The sequence below is a fragment of the Henckelia pumila genome, chromosome 1, assembly GCF_033568475.1.
Source record: "Henckelia pumila isolate YLH828 chromosome 1, ASM3356847v2, whole genome shotgun sequence".
Lineage (NCBI taxonomy): Eukaryota > Viridiplantae > Streptophyta > Magnoliopsida > Lamiales > Gesneriaceae > Henckelia > Henckelia pumila.
In genome coordinates this window covers 79,676,111-79,695,294 of record NC_133120.1, presented here as the reverse complement: position 1 = coordinate 79,695,294, position 19,184 = coordinate 79,676,111, and the positions used below count along the sequence as shown (strand labels likewise).

Sequence of the window (19,184 nt, the reverse complement as noted above, 5' to 3'; positions counted from 1 at the left end):
TTATATAATATAATATAATTAATAATATATTTTAAATTTTAAAAACTTAAAAAAGGTATATAAATAGAAAAAATATATATTTATCATAGTTTGAAAATTAAATAATTATATAAATATATTCAAAAAATTATAAACTCTAATATTAATAAATAATATTTTTAACGTAGAAAAAAATTTCAAATAATCATGTATATATATAATAAAATATTAAATTAAGGTTTTAAAATAAAAAAAACTAATTTTTTTTAAAAAAAATCGATAAACAAATTTTTCGGTTCTTAATCGGTTCTGCCAGTTTAACTATTAAAACGATTTTTGGAAGTGTTTCATATCAAATCAGTCATCGGTTCCTGGTCGAACCGATCGTTACAATCCGGTTTTGAAAACATAACATTTAATTGTTGATGTCACTATAGACACATCATCATTTTTCAATGTCACTTAAGCATTTTTAGCTGTCACGTCAGCATTTTTTGATGTCACGTCAGCATTATATGAAAAAAGGACTAAAAATCAATTATAACTTAACTTATAGGACCAAAATCCAAAATTAAATACTTACAGGACCAAAACACCAAATAAGCAAACTTACAGGACCATTTTGATAATATTTCATATATATATATTTCATATATATATATATATATATATATATTTGTATATATATATATATTTGCTAGCATTGTTGGATGCATGTGTTGTATGTAAATGTATTTAATATATTCTGAATCTAAATCAACACCAATTCAACGTTTTGTGATAAAAATATAGTAAATTTTATCTCGTTAATTTAATATATATATTTATTCAATAATGTATTTCAAAAAAAAATATCAATTAAAACCCAATAGTCAGTCATCATTAAGATACCTAAACTCCATTATTTAAATTACAATCAGATCCACCAAAATAATTAGATTAGAACTTCTTTTTTTGGTCCTTCAAAAAAGAAAGAAAAGAACCCATTTTTTTTCTTCTTATTTTCCCCTCCTTTTTCTACTATAAATATATTTACAGCCAAAAACTACTTGTTGAATCTATTTTCAGAATTAAAAAAAAAAAAACCCCTTTTTTCTCTTTTTTTCCCCTCATTATTCTACTATAAATATATTTACAGCCAAAAATTAGTTGTTGAATCTATTTTCAGAAAAAATAGTTGTTGGATCCAAACGAAATAATATCTTACACGTGGGTCCCTCGCTCGGCCTTTCCTTTTCCTTCGTCGCTTGCCTCAATAAACCTTATCCTCTGTCGTTCCTTTCCCTCCAATTCCCCTTCCCAATCAATCATTTTCGTGACAACTCTGTAAACTGGAAAACACGATTTTGAGATAGAGAATCACGAGTCTCTTACTTCAAATATCAACCTCCCAACCTCCCTCCATAAACTCCTCTTCCCCAACAGCCACTCTACCATTTTCACACAAGCAGAAGAAGAAAACTGTTAAAAAGAGAGAAAATGAGGGAAATCTTGCACATTCAGGGAGGGCAATGCGGGAACCAGATCGGATCCAAATTCTGGGAAGTGATCTGCGACGAGCACGGTGTGGACCCGACCGGGAAATTCAGCGGAGATGGATCGTCTGACACTCAGTTGGAACGGATCAATGTCTATTTCAATGAAGCGTCGGGTGGGAGGTACGTGCCTCGTGCGGTGCTCATGGATCTCGAGCCTGGGACGATGGATGCTATTAGATCCGGCACGTATGGGCAGATCTTCCGCCCCGACAACTTTGTGTTTGGACAGTCTGGTGCCGGGAATAATTGGGCTAAGGGACATTATACCGAGGGAGCGGAGTTGATTGATTCGGTGCTTGATGTCGTCAGGAAAGAGGCTGAAAACTGTGATTGCTTGCAAGGTTTGTTTCCTAATGGTTATCGCGTGAATTAATCAGTTGATGCGTGGTTACATTTTGTAAATGTGCATGGTTTGGCGGCATGATGGTTTTTTTTTTTGTGGGCGGTATTTGAAAAAAATGTGATTTATTGTTTACTTTCGGGTTCCTTGTTAGCATTGTTTTGCTTATTGATGGTAGATCTTGAGCTTATTGATAAATGTGTTCATGTGATGTTGGCTTGCTTGGAATTTGATCTAGATTTGGATATTGTACTGATGCTTTAGTCGTGTTACTAGTTTACTGTAATTTCGGGGTGCACTTTTGGAGTTTTTTTCATATAAAATCAAGACCTGTTACCGTAGAAATTGGGTGCAAATGTCGATTTTCATGAGCTAATTATTGATTTGTTCAACTTTATTACATTGTTTTGCATGGTGATGGTAGATCTTTTACATCGTTAAACAGAGATTAGTACTTGGAGTGAAGTGTTTTGACAAATGATTGCTTGAGAAGGTTGTTAGAATGCTTAAGAATTCCAGGTTCGTGGGATTCCCTTCCACATTTTTTGCCATTGGGGACACCCTTCGGTTGTGAAATTATGCTTGCGTCTCACAGAATGTCTGTTTTCTTGAACTGAGATCTATGCGTATACCCATATTTATTGTCAAGGGGATCTGGGTACTCCATACCAGATGCAAATTACAAATATTAGTTTTTATGGTTTCTGCTATTATATTTGATTTTAGTATGTTTCATTGGTTCCAAATTATATTGGGACAGTTGCTGTACTGTTGAACTTTTAACACTGCATTTTGTGCACATTAGTGTGACATTGCTCTTTGCTGAGGATCACACGTCGTTTGCTTCTTTTTTTAATATTTTCGAGCGTGTGTTTAATTGTTATGCAATTCTTCCAATAGAAACAAGAGGAAGAAGAATTCCCCTGGCAGTTGTTAAATTTTCTTTGGTTTCACTTGGTCAGGTTTCCAGGTTTGCCATTCACTGGGAGGCGGCACGGGATCTGGCATGGGTACCCTCTTGATTTCAAAGATCAGAGAGGAATATCCAGACAGGATGATGCTTACGTTTTCTGTTTTCCCTTCACCGAAGGTCTCCGACACTGTTGTAGAACCATATAACGCTACACTTTCTGTGCACCAATTGGTGGAGAATGCGGATGAATGCATGGTACTTGACAATGAAGCGCTTTATGACATCTGTTTCAGGACATTGAAGCTCAGCACTCCTAGCTGTAAGCAACTATTTACTCACTTCAAGAAAAAGAAAAAGGAAAAAGCCACATTTCGTGACTTCTTAATTCTTAATTTTGTTGTTTCTAAATTTTATTCAAAAGTAAAAGCCCAACCAAATATCAACTTTGCCTCGAAGAATTTTCTGTATCAAACAAACTCTGCCTCAGGACTGCAAGTTATTGAATCATTTTTTTCCCAGAAAAAAAAAATCAATTTTATTTTCTTTTGCCAGTTGGTGACTTGAACCACTTGATATCTGCAACTATGAGTGGAGTGACCTGCTGTCTAAGGTTCCCTGGTCAGCTCAATTCCGATCTCAGAAAACTCGCAGTTAACTTGATACCTTTCCCGCGACTCCATTTCTTCATGGTGGGATTTGCCCCACTCACCTCTCGTGGATCCCAGCAATACATCTCTCTCACAGTGCCCGAGCTAACTCAACAAATGTGGGATTCCAAGAACATGATGTGTGCTGCTGATCCTCGTCATGGTCGCTATCTGACCGCCTCTGCCATGTTCCGTGGGAAAATGAGCACCAAAGAGGTGGATGAACAGATGCTTAACGTGCAGAACAAGAACTCATCATACTTTGTTGAGTGGATCCCAAATAATGTGAAATCTAGTGTGTGTGACATCCCACCTCGAGGTCTGAAAATGGCATCCACTTTCATTGGAAATTCGACATCAATTCAAGAAATGTTTAGGAGAGTGAGTGAACAATTCACTGCCATGTTCCGTCGTAAGGCCTTCTTGCATTGGTACACTGGGGAAGGGATGGATGAAATGGAGTTCACTGAAGCTGAGAGTAACATGAATGATCTTGTGGCTGAGTACCAGCAATATCAAGATGCTACTGCAGATGATGAAGAAGATTATGACAACGAGGGTGGTGAAGAGGCGTACGAAGGTTAATATGGTATTATTTTCATTGCTTTATGCGCTCCAAAATCAGAAACTACACAATTGTGTTTCATTTCATGTCTTTAGATGATTGTGTGTGGACTAAATTATTTCAAAACACATGATCATTCATCTATTCACATGAGACAGTAGGTGAAATATAATTGGAAATAGGATATTTGAGATCACTTTCCCGTTTTGTTTCTTCCACGAATCCGTGTAACATTTTCTTTGTTGTGTTCTTATTCTTCCAGTTTGCTGATGTTTTCCACGAGTTTGATGTTATGTACCTGTCTTTAGCATGAGTAATATGTATTAAATGCATTTGTTTTGTAATTTCAGTATGATCAGTGTATTCTGCATGGAGATTAATTATGGGCCAAACCAGGGGTTGAAAAATTACTCGACGCACCCAAAAAGTAAAGAAAATGAAACTAGGGGTTGAAAAATTACTCGACGCACCCAAAATAATATTATAATCTATTTTATCAATAATTTTATTAATAGATCGAGTTAAATATTATTGGACTTCAATCTACATAATAATTAATTGTGGACTTATTTTGCATAATTGTTTATTGTTGAAATGATCGAATAATAGTGCTACAAAATAACATTCTACTCTTGTTCATTTTTTTTAAAAAAAATTATGTAATTAATTAATATTTATAATTGTTTAATTAGAACAAATATGTAGAATACGAGATGTAATTTGTTCATGTGTATTTAAAAATTTGCCCATGTGTATATAACAATATATCTAGTAATTTGTTTCTCGAACATTTTACTAATAGTTATATGACGTACAGTATTATGTTTTTTACTTATCAATACCTTAAAACATTATCCGAAAATATTTTAATATTATATAGTTTAAATTGAAGATTTGATTTATTTTTTCTTTAGAAATAGAAGTTTTTAATTAATATTTTTCAAAAAAATAAAAACAAATTTTTTGGATTTTTCGAATAAAATCGTAAATATGAAATATATATATATATATATATATATAATGATTTCCTCTTTCTACCCGACAGTATCCGAAAATTCGGATCCCAAAAGATGTCGGGTACAAGATCGAGAGATTTCGATTAATTTTGAGGCAAGAATCGAATAGGAGGGTATGGAATGAGTCCTGAGTCTCCTGACCCTATCCCACCTCTAAATGAAACTCTTGCTTAACATACAGGCTCGGTTGCGAAAACATGAACCATGGCAAAAAAAATAAAAAAATTAATGACAAAGATCGAACTCATGATCATTTAAAAAGTTCCACTCCTAACATATAAACTTACATCGAGTCACTCTAATGGCAAAAATAATAGAATGTAAGTCGAGGCTAAATTTTCTTAAAAAAAGTACTAATTTTTTTTGAAGGTAAAAAAGTAGTAATTAGTATCATGTTCTTGGTAATTTTATACCACAAGCGCTCCTCATAGACTTAATCTTGATTATTCCCTTCCTCATCCTCCTAGCTTCAGCACATCTGGCCCGATTATCAGCACTCTCTTGATTCACATCCAACGGCTGAGGTGAGTCCACCCCAAAAGCCTCTTCAGCAGTTAGGTTCAGATCAGGAATTCCAGGTGGGCCCACACGGTTGACCGACTCAGGCCCATTATTATGTGGGTACTCTTGGGTTCTAATAGGCCCAAATGGATGATCAAATTTATGAGCCGTCTGATCAGTAACGAACGGCTGCTGATGAACCACAATGATGGTTTCATCGTGGTCGATAAAATCCATTCCAAGATTCAGAAATCTGCCCATGTCCCTTTGAGGATCTTCTTTTCTTTGGCGAGTTTCTAATGCCTGATAATAAAATAAAATAAAATGGTAACCAAATTAAAACCAAAACAATAGTAAAAAGATCCATCTCATATATAATAAATACTTTTAATGTTTTGTGACATCATAATTTGCAATCAATCGAAATCGGTACACAAATTTCATGAAAATGATGGGTTTTTGTACCTCTTGTTTCATGGCTTTTAAGTCTGAATTCTCGGCCTTCAACTTGTCGCATTGTTTCTTCACATTTTCCAGCTTCTATTTGATTGGAAAAACACAAAGGGTAAATTAAAAAAAAACAGAGTACATTAAACGAGAGAGAGAATAGAATAGTGAAAAAACACGTAAAAAAGGGATAAGATAATGTGGGGAAATTCAAGACAAAGTCAATGTTGTTCGAATAAACAACGATTTGTAAAAATATTTTTTGAACAAAAGAGTCCCCTTTAATTTTTTTTATTTTTTTTGGACAGACTCACCATTCTGAGTAAATCTCTGTGCTTGGTTAATTCTTCAATTTCATCGTTGAAATCCGCACTCGACTGCAAAATCAACGGTGAATTAGTGTACAAGAAACAAATAGAAAGAAGAAATTACAGTAACAGAGAAGGGATTAAGAAAACCTGAAATCAAGGGATTAAGATAAATTTGCAAGGAAAAAGACAAACCCATTATTTATTTATTTTTTAGAGAAAGTAAAAAATAAAAAAAATAAAAAAGTGATGTAATTAAGGAAAATCTATTGATAAATTGAAAACAAAAGGGGGAGAGAAACAATTACGCACTCTTTTCTTTGAAATCTTCTTGGAAGAACGTTTGAACTTTCCATCAGACTCACTGGGCGAGAAAGAGAGTGGCGTGGCGGGACTGGAATTTTCGGCGGCGGCGGCGGCGGCGGTGGTGGATGCTTCTTCCTCCTCCGCCTCAACCAGTGGCCTTCTGATTTCGATATCTTCTTCTGCAATCTGAACCGAGGGTGGCGCAGTCGGAGCCGCATCCAAAGAGGATCTCCTCTTTCTGAAACCCCAGGCGAATCTCCGGAAGGGGATGATATTTTGAAGCTCCAGAAGAATATGAGAGACGAGCAATTCTTCCTCCGCAGCCGAAGCAAACATAGAACAATGACTCGTTGTTTCGAACCCTTTCATCTTCATCTCTCGATCTTCCGAAGAATTCATCAGAAAATCAAAAAAAAATGTCAGAGTGGAGATTATAATCTTTCTGCTGAATTTGTTTGGAGAGGCAAAAAAATAAATTAAAAAAAGTGACTTGCAGAAGAGGGGGGAGAAGCTTAAGAAGGAAAATCTGCGGAAGAGAAGAGAGAGAAGGAGTTGGATGGTGCCACGTGTCAGAGATCCTCGACCTCTTTTGTATTTTGAGTTTTATTTAATTTAATTTAATGTAATTATAATATTGGGATGGGAGTTTCATGTCCGCTGGGATGTTAAAACAGATTGTGTTTTGTCCATTCTAATCTCTGGGATCCGTCCCGTCCCGATTCGACCCGATTTGTGATCCGGCTATTCTAATTTGAATTGGATCTCAATTCTATTCGATCCCCCAAAATTCATAATAATATATTTTTAGATAAACATATCATAATCAAATGAAATTATAAATAATGTATTATTAATTATTCAATATAAGAAAAATGTGATTATATACATAATATACACATATATTTCATATTTGTTGACGATCTAGATATACGTGTTGCACGTGTCACATAATAAATTAATAATTGTGTAAATAAGGAATATTAGAGTGGGGAAATGTTGATAAAATCTACCTATAATTTTTAAATTGAAGATGATAAATTGATAATGAATTCTATTATGTAAATATTTTTTTTGAAACTAATTCTATTATGTATTAGAAAGAATAATTTTCATTTTGATTTTTTTGTCATTTATCAATAGAAATTAATAAGTATATTTTTATAAGTTTCATGTGTAATTTTGATGTCGGTGTCACATTGACGGACTAAATCAATTAATATATATGTCTCAAACTGAAGTATAAATATAAATATATATTTTGATGGAACGAGTTTGACCAAATCCAGACTCATCCTAAACCCACTTGACCGGTTCTAAACCCACCCTAGCTTTGTCTTTCCTAGTGTTGAACCCAATATCTCTCCTATTTTATGGGAGTTTGGTGTCACTTAGCTACAAGCCTGTGACGGTTATATTTTGAGTTAAATTATATGAACAGCTTGCACACACGATTGATATATAATTTCAGTCGAATCACAAAATTAATCTGGTCTTAATCAAAATATATCATAAGCGTGAAATTCAGGTGAAATCCACACATTTGATTTTGAGAGTATATAAATATGTAGAGAGTACATTGTTCAAGACTTGTCCCCCAAGCAACTCATGAAAAAAAAAAGAGGTTAATTTTGGTGTTTTGGAATGTTATTTCTGATCTCTCTCACGTTGCTGCATTCATCCAGTGATCAATCAACCTGATCTCAATTGCCGCATCCATTCGATAATTAGGATTTCGCAATTTTTTTTTTCATTTTCACAAATTTATTATCATTATATACATTGGCTTAAATGGAAATAATGTGAAGTTTCAAGACTCGAAAATATTGTTACCTTTTTCTTGAGAGTATTCCGCCTCACGGTATTGTATTAGATTTAGATACATAATTTATGGATTATGATGTGTACAAATTTTAATCTGAATATTGTTACTTTTTGTCAGTAAATTAATTCAAAAATATTAAAATGTCAGACTGACGACATCAATATGTAAATATACGCCTATGAAATAATTGAGTTTTGAACCACAAATTTGGTCCAAACTTGAAATATTGATATTTTTAATTCCAGTTATCTCTTATTTTGTCAAGTTTTTATTGTTAGTATAATTTATAAAAAATAAAATTAAAATCAAAATAAAAGACACGAGTAATTTAATGTGGTTCGGTATAGGGTTAACGCCCAGTCATCAAACAAATCCATTAAACTACAAAAACTTAAACCATATAAAACCTTCTCTCTTTAAAAACAAAAAAAAAAAGGTTGACTCCGAAGGGGATCCCATTCCACACATGAGTCAGAGGCCCATTGGCTCATGCGGAGGGTAAATCGAGGGATGTGCACGAGCGGCAGGGACCTGAAGAATGGAGCACATGGCCCAATCCCCAGAACATATCCCACAATATTTTGGCTAGAAATATTCTCGTGTGGATCGAACCCGCAACGCTGGCAGTCTTTCAAACTTTTCACCTTATCTCCCAAAATATAATACATCTTCTCAAAATCATATCTTTTCATATCTCTAATATCTTCAACAAATCATCAAAAATATTAAAACCAAATCTTTTTAATTTTCTTGAACCAAAATATATCACAAAAATATAATCAATAAAAAAACATCATCAAACAGATATCATTATGTAGATAGGATATAACCTATTCGCAAATCCAAGAAATTTTGACTACATGCTACTTGGACAAAATACTTAGGCACCGTTTGGTTTGAGATATGATATAAATAATATATAGATAAGTAATATAATATAATAAAAATAAATAAAAAATGATAGTTAAAATAGTATTGGATTTGATTGATAGATTATGGTTTATTTGATTTGATTGATTAAATTTTATATAAAATGTTAAATGACTATTTTGTCCTTTTAACAATAAAATAAAATAAAAATTATATTATTTATAAGGGTAATATAGTAATTTGAGTTCAATGATTTGATTGATGTGAGATAAATAATTAATTATTTGATTGATATAAAATAAATAGTTAATATATGGATAAATAATATGATAAAAAGAACGCGAGATGAGATGTGATAAATTATACGTATATTAATAAGAGTAACACTCTTGTGAGACGGTCTCATCCGTGAGACGGGTCAATTCTACCATATTTATAATAATAAGTAATACTTTTGATATAAATTGTAATACTTTTTAATGGATAACCCATATAAAAGATCCGTCTCATAAATATGACCCTTGAGAATAATATGATGAACAGAACGGTGTCTTAGTATAAAAAATAAAAAAAAAAGCTTCATTGATACTAGTAAGACACGCACGATAATTCACATGCAAGAATATTTAACATAATTAATTATTTAAAAAAAATATTTAAGTTGATAATTAAGATAAACAAATCATTCAACTATCGTTTATGGAGTGTTTGCAAAAAATTATAGTTTTGTAAAAATGATTAAATTTATAAATTATAAAAAATTTAAAAAAAATCAAAAGTTGGTAGTATTTGAAAATAAATGTGAAAATCTAAAAATCAAATTTGGATAGTGCTTGATAAATAAGTGATTAAAGTGATTTTAACATTGATTTTTTTTATTAGAATCACTTTTGGAGAATCATAATCACCATGACTAGCTTTTAAATTTCAATTAAGTTGAGCATAAGCTAACACATAATTTGGGTTTAAAAAACACACAAAAGTTATTTTTTTAAGCCAAAATCTAACAATCACTTTTTTTAGTGATTGCAAAACACTCTATTAGAATTTAGAAAAAATACATCCTGAAAATAATTTTATTGAATTAAAATAAAGGGCACTTTCGTACATCCATTAAAATAATTTTATTGAATTAAAAGAAAGCGTACTTTCGTACATCCATAAAAATGACCCAATTGGTTAATCTAAGAGTCGATGCATTATTACATATGCTTTCTACGTTTCGATAATATAATTTTTTTTCACAGTTTTCATCGAGAAAAAAAATTATGTATACATTTTTTATTTTATTTTTATTTAATGTATTTAAAAAATGGTTACACAATTGTTAAGATATAGTTAACAGAGGTATATTAAAAATAAGTATAAAAAATTATTATTAAATATAATGTATGCCTATATGTTTGGACAAACACAAAAAAGAAATATGAGCTATATAATCGGGACGGAGTAGAATGGATAGACAATTGGCCATTAGAATGTTGAGAGGAGATTTGGTACCAATCTCCTTTGAACGCATTGCAATTGCATCAAAATAACAATCACCATTCAAGAAAAATAAAGGTAAAAATTAAAGTTAATGAAAATTCGATATGAGGAACATATAAGAGGCCATCACTGCAGATTCCCCTCTAGTACTTAATTAGTTTGATAAGGCCGATAGTAAAATTAGAACATTATAGTCAAGAACAAAGAAGATCAAAGTTTGCTACGATACTCTCCGTTTCTTCTCTTTTTTAACACCCACCTCATAATCGTCATCTGCATCATCTTCCGAAGAGTCGTCCTTGCTCTTGCGTTTCATTGACTGCTTCGTTACAACTTTAGAACTAGATGTCTTTTTTTTCTGTACTGAAACGGGGGATACAGCTGATTTCTTCACAACTGTAACGGATTCTGCTTTCTTCTTGACCACAACAGTTTTGGTTGGGGTACCGAGCTTTTGTTGCTGTGCCCGTTTCTGTTTTTTCTCGAAAACTTTCTTTGCCAAGTCCTTTGTAAGTAAACCAGCCTCCATCATCCTGGAAATAAATTAGCCAATGTTTTTTAAACCGGATACTTTAGTCATTCTAGTTGGCAGCAAATGTTGTCAATAGTATTATTGAAGGTAGTTTACATATATGAAATTTAAGCTCTAGTGATTTGAGCTAGACTACCACATATGTACAACCAACACATTGGATGATACGCACAAGTGCAAGGGAGGTTATGGAAGACCAAAAGGTTGATAAGAAAGGGTAATCGTTGTCGTTTTAATAAAAACAAAAACAAAATTCATATGAACACCATGTACTCTAAATTACTCCAAAAGCATGATTCCCTCGAGCAAGACACATTACTTTCCTTCAGAACATGAATTGTTTATTCAATGCCATGTTATAAAAGCACTTGAGAGGAAAAAAACAGGGTTCTATGCTTGGAGTCAAGAATCTTGTTCTAGGTTTTAAATTCAAAATTTCAACAGTTGTTTGAAAAAAATTCAAACCAATGAGACTATGTTTAAGAAGTTCAATTTAAAAAAAATATATGCAATGAAATTTGGGATCATGCTCAAAATTATGGCTTAAAAAGAAATATATCAAAATTATGTTTTTTAAAAAAAAGAAAAAAAGCAACCTACACAACAGGAAACTCTAGGTTACTCTGATGGTCTGATTAAAGGTAGAGTATGATGGTCTGAATGGCTCCACAAGAATCATATTAAAATCCCAAAGAAAAGTATACAAGAAAAAAAATCTACTTCATTTCTTTCCTGCATTTTCAGGTACAAACTTCCATACTATCATCGTATAGCAACAGTACTTATAGTATTAAAACCGAGGTATTTTCGTGCGAAACCAAAGCTAAAAAAATGAAATACTAAAAATATGTCTTTGTAATACCATGTTTCATTTTGTTTCAAACACATTACCAAACTGATGAATAACTGTTTTTTAAAACAAGAAAACTTTGAATACACAAAAAGAAAAATATTATATTTGAGAAGACAAATGAACAAGCTCACATTCAGGCTACTAGTATAACATCCAATCCATGAATTATGAACACTTGATGTGCTCAGCTACCAAAATCAAGACACAAAAGTCAAAAACCACATAGCACTCATCAATACGACACAAAACTCACGGATGAGGAAAGCTTGGAGTTGCATCTAATCTAGTATAAGAAAGAAAGTGTAAAAGATAAATGACATTGAGTAGCAATCATACAGTCTATCACCATAGCATCGACGAGATAAACGTAGTAATAGTTATTGCATAATTCCCTAACATATTGCCATCCAAACGAATAACTAACCAGTGTCGCGACACAGGTGAAAACAAATCTAACCAAACAAATTTTCAAAAGCTTTGAAAGAAACCTTTCTCACCATATTGAGGCCATATCACTGGTGGGCACTTGCATATACAAAGTCTCATAGAAAATCCTCAACGGGTCTCTCTGAATAGCCAATTCAAAACACATAAATTGTTCCAAAATATTCAAATTAGAACACATTAATAAAACATCAACACATCAAATTGAAGGGGAAAAATGCAAGCTTACTTCCTCTGGCGGATCCCTCTTTTGACCTGGTAAATCAAATACTTTCTTTTCCTTTATCTTAGTATCCTTACCAGTATCACCTGCTTTACCTCCCTTCTTCGTTTCCTCCATCTCTACCTCTTCTTTCTTCGTTTTCTTCTTTATATCTCCCTTCATCCCAAAATCCAAACCAAAATTCATAAACGAATAGCAGGAAAAAAAAATCTAAGATAGCCCGAAAAAAATTACAGTTTTACCTTCTTATCCGGCTTGTTGGAGGATTTTTTTGAGCTGGGATTTTCAAAATCTTCATCCGTTTCTTCCTTTTTCACCTTCTTAACTTCTTTCTTGACTTTGGGCTCGGATTTTAGCGAGGCATTGCTGCCGCTAGACAATTTCTTCTTGCGATTGGCAAAACTGGCAATGCTCTCTTCGTCTTCCTCATCTTCTACTTCCTCTTTCTTCACGAGTTTCGAATCTTCTTGAGGCATTTTCAAGAAGGAGAAATCAAATTTTCATGAAAATTATAGTTCAAACCCAAGATATTCGTTACTTTTTTCGGATTTTCAGAGAAAGGAGAACGAAGGGTTTCCAGTTTCCACTGTCAAATGCCATTTTACTGAAAGCTCTGTGTTTCTGGGCTCCTCGTAAACAGACCCAGCCCTTGTTCCTGGGCTCCTCGTAAACAGACTGGGCCTTGAAGCCCAATATTCATTCAAGTTTTACACAAGTCCATCATGGTTTTTATATATATATATTTTAGCAAGAAAGTCTCAAAAAATATATCGGGTAACAATAAAATATTACTGATTAATCGAAATATGTCGAGTTAATGGACCAATGTGAAACTTAACCTTCTGGACTAATAGAAAATAATTCTCTTTAGCAAAAAAAAAAAACTATATTTATTTTTTAAATAATTTAATTTAATTTCTTTGTAATCACTTCTTCCCATTAGAAATTTATGTTTTCTTAAGACCACCAATTTCTTTAGTTTATTTTCAAATCTTCTTTCCGGCCCAAACTCTTTTATTCATAACTTTTCCTCTTTGAAGTTTAAAGCAACATAATAGTTTTTATATTATTTATTATTTTATATAAGTACCTTATGAAAGGAACATTAGCACTTTCAACATTGATCCATTTATTGTTCATAACCGTGTCTCAAGTTGGTGGAACAGTAAAACACTTGAGCAATGGTCGGAAAATTCGATTTTTCCTACTTTCTTAAATGAATAGTAAGACATATTTTATAAGCTATTACATTAATTAGCGAAATGTTTATACAATATTAATGATCCACAACTAGTTGTATATATGTAGCAATATATTGAATATTGATCACTAATTAGAGAATATATTCTGTTTCCTTTTCTCTACTTTCATGATGAGCTTAAAAAGGTAAACTACCATTTTTGCATCGATCCCTTGCAACATGCGTGTAAATAAATCTGAATTCTGTTTTGTTTGGCATCCATAGAATCGAATCAAAGGCAGAATTTGTGCTAAAGCACACAAATTTTGATTATAAACTAAATTTCGAAAACAAGAAATTTGTCCCGAGAGAACAAGAAACAATCAAGAAAAAAAAAAAGAAGAGAAAATGGGTTGGTTTGTAAGAGACAAGAGGGGTATAAGCTGGAAAGATCAAACCCTGGATTCGATATCGCCGCCGCCTCTGCCATTAATGGTGTTTTTCGGGCTCTTCATCATGTTACTGTATTTTGCGGCTTATTCGGAGTTTAAAGAAAAGGTGGAGAGAAGCAAGATGGGGTTAAGGTTCGGCCTCATTCTGCTGCCACTTGTGGCGATTCTGGTGGTGCACATGATGATGCTCCGCCGCAGATGGTGGCGCCACCACTTCGGAATCCAGAGGCACACGTCTTGGGCGGAGGAGGAGGGGAGTTCTCCGGTGGGTTTGCTGATCGTCTTGGTGGTGGTTCTTGTTATGGTTTATTATCAGTCTTCTTTCCAGTATGCTTGGTTTAGACGCTTTTAAAAAACACACATATATCGATTACAGTTTTATTCCCGCCAACGTTCAAGTATAATGAATTTTAAATGACATCTTTATTGGATGAACTTGAAATCAAATTTATTTGATAATTTGATATAAAGTATTATATAACAATAAAAATACATTTGAAATCATTTCATTCAAATATTATAACCTTAATTTATTGGTATTGGTTTGAATATGGAACTGAAGTAATTTAGTGATAAATTGATTATGTTTGAGAATTAATACCGTATGATCATGTTCTCTACTTGATTAGTGGGAACAACATAGAGAATTTAGGCCACCTCGAAAAGGTGTTTAAGTTGGTAGAGTAGAATAAAGATAAGTAATTTATCAGTGGTTAAGTGTTTGATTCCCTCTATCAAAACTTTATTGGACTAGTTTGTCGCACATGGATTGTTCAATGCATTTTACATGATTGGCATGATTCGCAAGTTATTGCGTTAATTCCGGAGTTTACTCAGCGCTCACGAATTTAGTACGATGCGTGTTTGGTGAACTCATCCTACAAACATCTATATATTGATTAAAAGCAACAATAACACAACATTGAGTGTTTGTCTCCAGCTAGGGAACAAGTTCATATCCATATTATGAGAGTGTTTACACAAAATTTGTGTAATCTATATTGATTAAAAGCAACAATTACACAACATGAGTTTTGTCTCCAGCTTGGGAACAAGTTCATATCTGAAGTCAACTGAGTACTCGAGCACTTTAGCGAGATCAGTTTAGTAAGCATGTGATCAGTCTACCATAGGTTTGAATGAGTGATGTTGAGTTGTTTTCTTGTCTTCAGTCAATTCTTTTCTTTTTGTTCTCTGCTTGGATACTTTTTTCTCCACGATCACTTCTTGCTTGCCCAATTGACCCATTCAAATTAAATTATTTTTGAATAATTAATGGGTTTTGCTGTGTAATTGTGTCTGCTTATTGGACTTGGGGCCGAATCAATTGCTCTTGCATAATTTTAGCCGAAACAGAGAGGTATGATAAATATGCTAATAAGTTTCAAATATCCCGTATCAAAAAAGTCAATATCATATATATATATATTACAAATTTCTCAAGCATAATATAAGCTTTAGAATCAAAGATGATGAAAACGAGAAGTCCATATATATCAATCAATAGTAAGTAATATGTGGTCAAGCAAGAAGCTCTTCTATGCCTTTGGATGTTTTAACATTAACAGCAAGCTCGGATTCGTTCTTCATCACCCCATCCTCTGCTAATCCCTGCTGCGTCTTTTGAACATCCTTAGCCAATTTCTTGAGCCTCGCACGCTCGAGATCGTTGCCCATCTTCCTCTTGTACATCTCGGAAAATGTTATCGGTTCATCGAGTATCGATTTCTCCCCATCCCTGATCTTTAAAGGGTAAACAGTGGCCTCTGGTGCTGGATTCTGGAACGTTGCTATCGATAATCTGCTGCTGTTTGAGTTCACTACTGCTTGGTGATCCGCATTCTTGAACCTCCCATTGCTTAGATACTGTCAAAATTCATTCCCCTTTTAAATTAATTTCTTTCAAGAATATATAGTCTTTCATTAATCTTTGATTTGCTAATGTTATTTCAATGAAACAAGCACATATATAATTGTTCGAGTGATGCTATGTTATACCCCAAGAAGAACTTGGGGAATGTTCGTCCGGTGTAGCATAAAATCTCCAACAGTTATTCGAGGTTAAAAAAAAAAAAGGATGGGTGGGCGGGTGGGGGGAAGGGATTATATAAATATAACTCACATGACCATGGTCCCCAAGATTGACAACAAAAGCCCCTTCAACGGGCTGAACCGTGATCCAAGTGTGGCCGCCATCGCGGGTCGCCTGCAGGCCGCCAACCTGGTCCTGGAGCAGCAAAGTGATGGTACCTGGATCCGTGTGTCGTTTCAGGCCGAGTGTGAGATCCGGTTGAGGGCATTTCGGGTAGAAGTTGACCACAACCTTTTGGTCCATGTCAACACAGGCTTTAGTCAATGCATCCTTCTCCAGTCCCATGGCCTCTGATAAAACATCCAACAATTTGCAAGCGAGATTCATCAGCTGCTCGCTGTAGGCCTCCGTCACCGGCCGCCATCCCTCCGGCTTGTCGGGCCATCTAGAGTAGTCTCGGGCCTTGATCGGGTACGAAAAATATGTCACAATTTCTCTCCAGTCTTGCACCATTTCACCCTTCAAAATGTATAGAGTCGAATTTCATTATGAACTTTTCATTATAAAACTTACAAATTTTTAATTTTATAGTTAAATAGATTTATATATATATATACACTATGTATATAACATTTGGGTCATAATGTATATATAGAGAGAGAGAGAGAGACAATGTTGTATATATTAGGTGTAACGACTTTTAGAAATCTCCAAATAATTTCATTTCTTTTCTTTTCTTTTTTTAATGAAAATTTTAATTTATATAAAAAAATTTCTAAACCCACATATTAAAAATCAGAAAATTCTCATTTTTTTCTGGCCGGCAAGAGTTGCTTATAAAAACAAAAACGAAAAAAATTAGATTGTACGTGCACGCGGTGTGGGCTAGTTTATTATCAAATAATTAACTTCGGCCGTATACCTAGTTTGGTAATTTTTAATTAATTTTACTTATCGGTCTTGAGTCTTTTTTATGTTGTACATAGACACATCAAACGGATTAATGAAACGAGTCGTAGACAACCTACCATATTAACCCACCATTAAACGGGACGAACTAATCTCTGCGTTGTACAACATACTCTACCATTAACTTAAGTTCATAACCTCTACGTTTTTCTTTCTTTTATTTTCTTTTATGGAAAAAAATCGTAATATGTTTATATTTATCAATTACTAATTAAGAATTACAAATATGCAATGCATGCAAAAACCATGATCTGATCATTACGTTTGGTTTTTTAATTGCAGTGCTTCTTTTTTTTTTTTCCCGTGAACACCGACCTATCTATCACGTTGAAACATTTCTGAAAATAATTAGCATGGTCTTTCAAATTATATATATATATATATATATATGGATTAAATAGCATTACATTAAATTCATTAAGTATGGTATCTTCAAAACAATATTCATGAAAAAAATATTCTGATAATGAATGCAAATGAAAACGATGAATAAATGTATATATAGAAAACCTGTAAATGGCTGGAGACAATGAAGCCACCTTTCTTGCCACCACTCATATCATAACGAAGCTTATCCTCCGGCGACAAGTCGAAAAACTGGCGAGCGAAACGAGTCATTTCGGCTATGAGTTTGGCGTCGACTCCGTGATCGATCACCTGAAAAATCCCCCAGTCCTCGCAAGCTGCCACTATCTTCCGGCGCACTTGGTCCCTCTCGTTGTTGGCAGATTCATCGATCCCCGCCAGAGATATCACCGGAATCTCCACGCTGAAATCGTTATACGCAACCTTCGGCCTCTCGTCTTCGTCCCGGATGAATTTCGGGTTCAGGGATTCCTCTTGTGCTTGTTCTGTTAGTGTTTTCCCCATTGAAAATTAGTGTTTTGGTTTTGGTTTTGGTTTTTGTTTTGAGAGAGTGAGGGAGAAAACTGAAGGGAGATAATTAGTTAGAAAAGTTAGGGGGTTTTAATATTGTTCAAAAAACGCCAAGCTATACCTAACTCTTTTTTTTATTTTTTATTTTTTATTTTATGTGTAGTGTACTCAACTTTCAACCAATTCAATTTATATATTATTAACCGAAGCTAGCCATAATTTAGTATACGTGTGTGGTGATCTTAAACATATAATTTAATGCATTTTACTATAATATTATATTTTAAAAAACATTATATATACGCATTCGGTTACACGTTGTTAACGAAGAGTTTTTTTTTATTAGTATGCGTGAGATAATTTTTTTTAATTTCAAATATAACATCAACATTTCAGGCATGTAATATCAAATTTTTTTTCATGTGAAACAATTTTTGTGTGAAATATTTAGTGATAATAGTATTATATGTTAGCTAGCTGATATGATCATTTAATAATAATTCAGGAGTATATATAAATAAAAATTTTGTTGAGATATATTAGTTATAGCTAGATAAATTACGAATTTAATTTACTAATTAAAATAGCCTTTTTTTGCTATACAAAATTACATAACCTCGAAAATAGTTATTTTAGACATCTCATTATTTCATCAATAAAGTACGGTATTGAAGCAAAGATGGAACATTAAAAATAGATTTATCAAAAGATAGTTTAGCTAGCCCATCGAATAAAAAATGTTCAAATTGATATTAAAATCGAAATTATTACATGGCGGAGAAGTCGTATACGTGTGTGGTGATTTTATACGTAGAATTTAATGCAATATACTATTATTTAAATCATATACCGTTCTAGAAGATAGAAGATTAAATGATCAATA

General features: G+C 33.2%; 4 protein-coding genes across 4 annotated transcripts; 1 reads left to right on the top strand and 3 right to left on the bottom strand.

The window, feature by feature from the left end:
- Positions 1 to 1,345: 1,345 nt before the first annotated feature.
- Positions 1,346 to 4,331, top strand: LOC140874229 (tubulin beta-6 chain). Its single transcript, XM_073277514.1, has 3 exons — positions 1,346 to 1,858; positions 2,820 to 3,089; positions 3,323 to 4,331. The coding sequence occupies exons 1-3, from the start codon at positions 1,459 to 1,461 to the stop codon at positions 4,000 to 4,002; spliced, it is 1,350 nt and encodes a 449-aa protein (XP_073133615.1). The 5' UTR covers positions 1,346 to 1,458; the 3' UTR covers positions 4,003 to 4,331.
- Positions 4,332 to 5,267: 936 nt separating this feature from the next.
- Positions 5,268 to 7,015, bottom strand: LOC140876082 (uncharacterized). The gene is made up of 4 exons (XM_073279934.1): positions 6,567 to 7,015; positions 6,261 to 6,323; positions 5,965 to 6,039; positions 5,268 to 5,802 (listed from the first exon to the last, which is right to left on the bottom strand). Exons 1-4 carry the CDS (start codon positions 6,957 to 6,959, stop codon positions 5,389 to 5,391), a joined length of 945 nt encoding a protein of 314 aa, XP_073136035.1. The 5' UTR covers positions 6,960 to 7,015; the 3' UTR covers positions 5,268 to 5,388.
- A 3,653-nt stretch (positions 7,016 to 10,668) lies between these two features.
- Positions 10,669 to 13,372, bottom strand: LOC140877349 (uncharacterized). Its single transcript, XM_073280886.1, has 4 exons — positions 13,035 to 13,372; positions 12,799 to 12,948; positions 12,623 to 12,693; positions 10,669 to 11,273 (listed from the first exon to the last, which is right to left on the bottom strand). Exons 1-4 carry the CDS (start codon positions 13,266 to 13,268, stop codon positions 10,961 to 10,963), a joined length of 768 nt encoding a protein of 255 aa, XP_073136987.1. The 5' UTR covers positions 13,269 to 13,372; the 3' UTR covers positions 10,669 to 10,960.
- Positions 13,373 to 15,822: 2,450 nt separating this feature from the next.
- LOC140877345 (naringenin,2-oxoglutarate 3-dioxygenase) lies at positions 15,823 to 18,395 on the bottom strand. Its single transcript, XM_073280883.1, has 3 exons — positions 17,936 to 18,395; positions 16,547 to 16,975; positions 15,823 to 16,290 (listed from the first exon to the last, which is right to left on the bottom strand). Exons 1-3 carry the CDS (start codon positions 18,293 to 18,295, stop codon positions 15,946 to 15,948), a joined length of 1,134 nt encoding a protein of 377 aa, XP_073136984.1. The 5' UTR covers positions 18,296 to 18,395; the 3' UTR covers positions 15,823 to 15,945.
- Between the last annotated feature and the right edge of the window lie 789 nt (positions 18,396 to 19,184).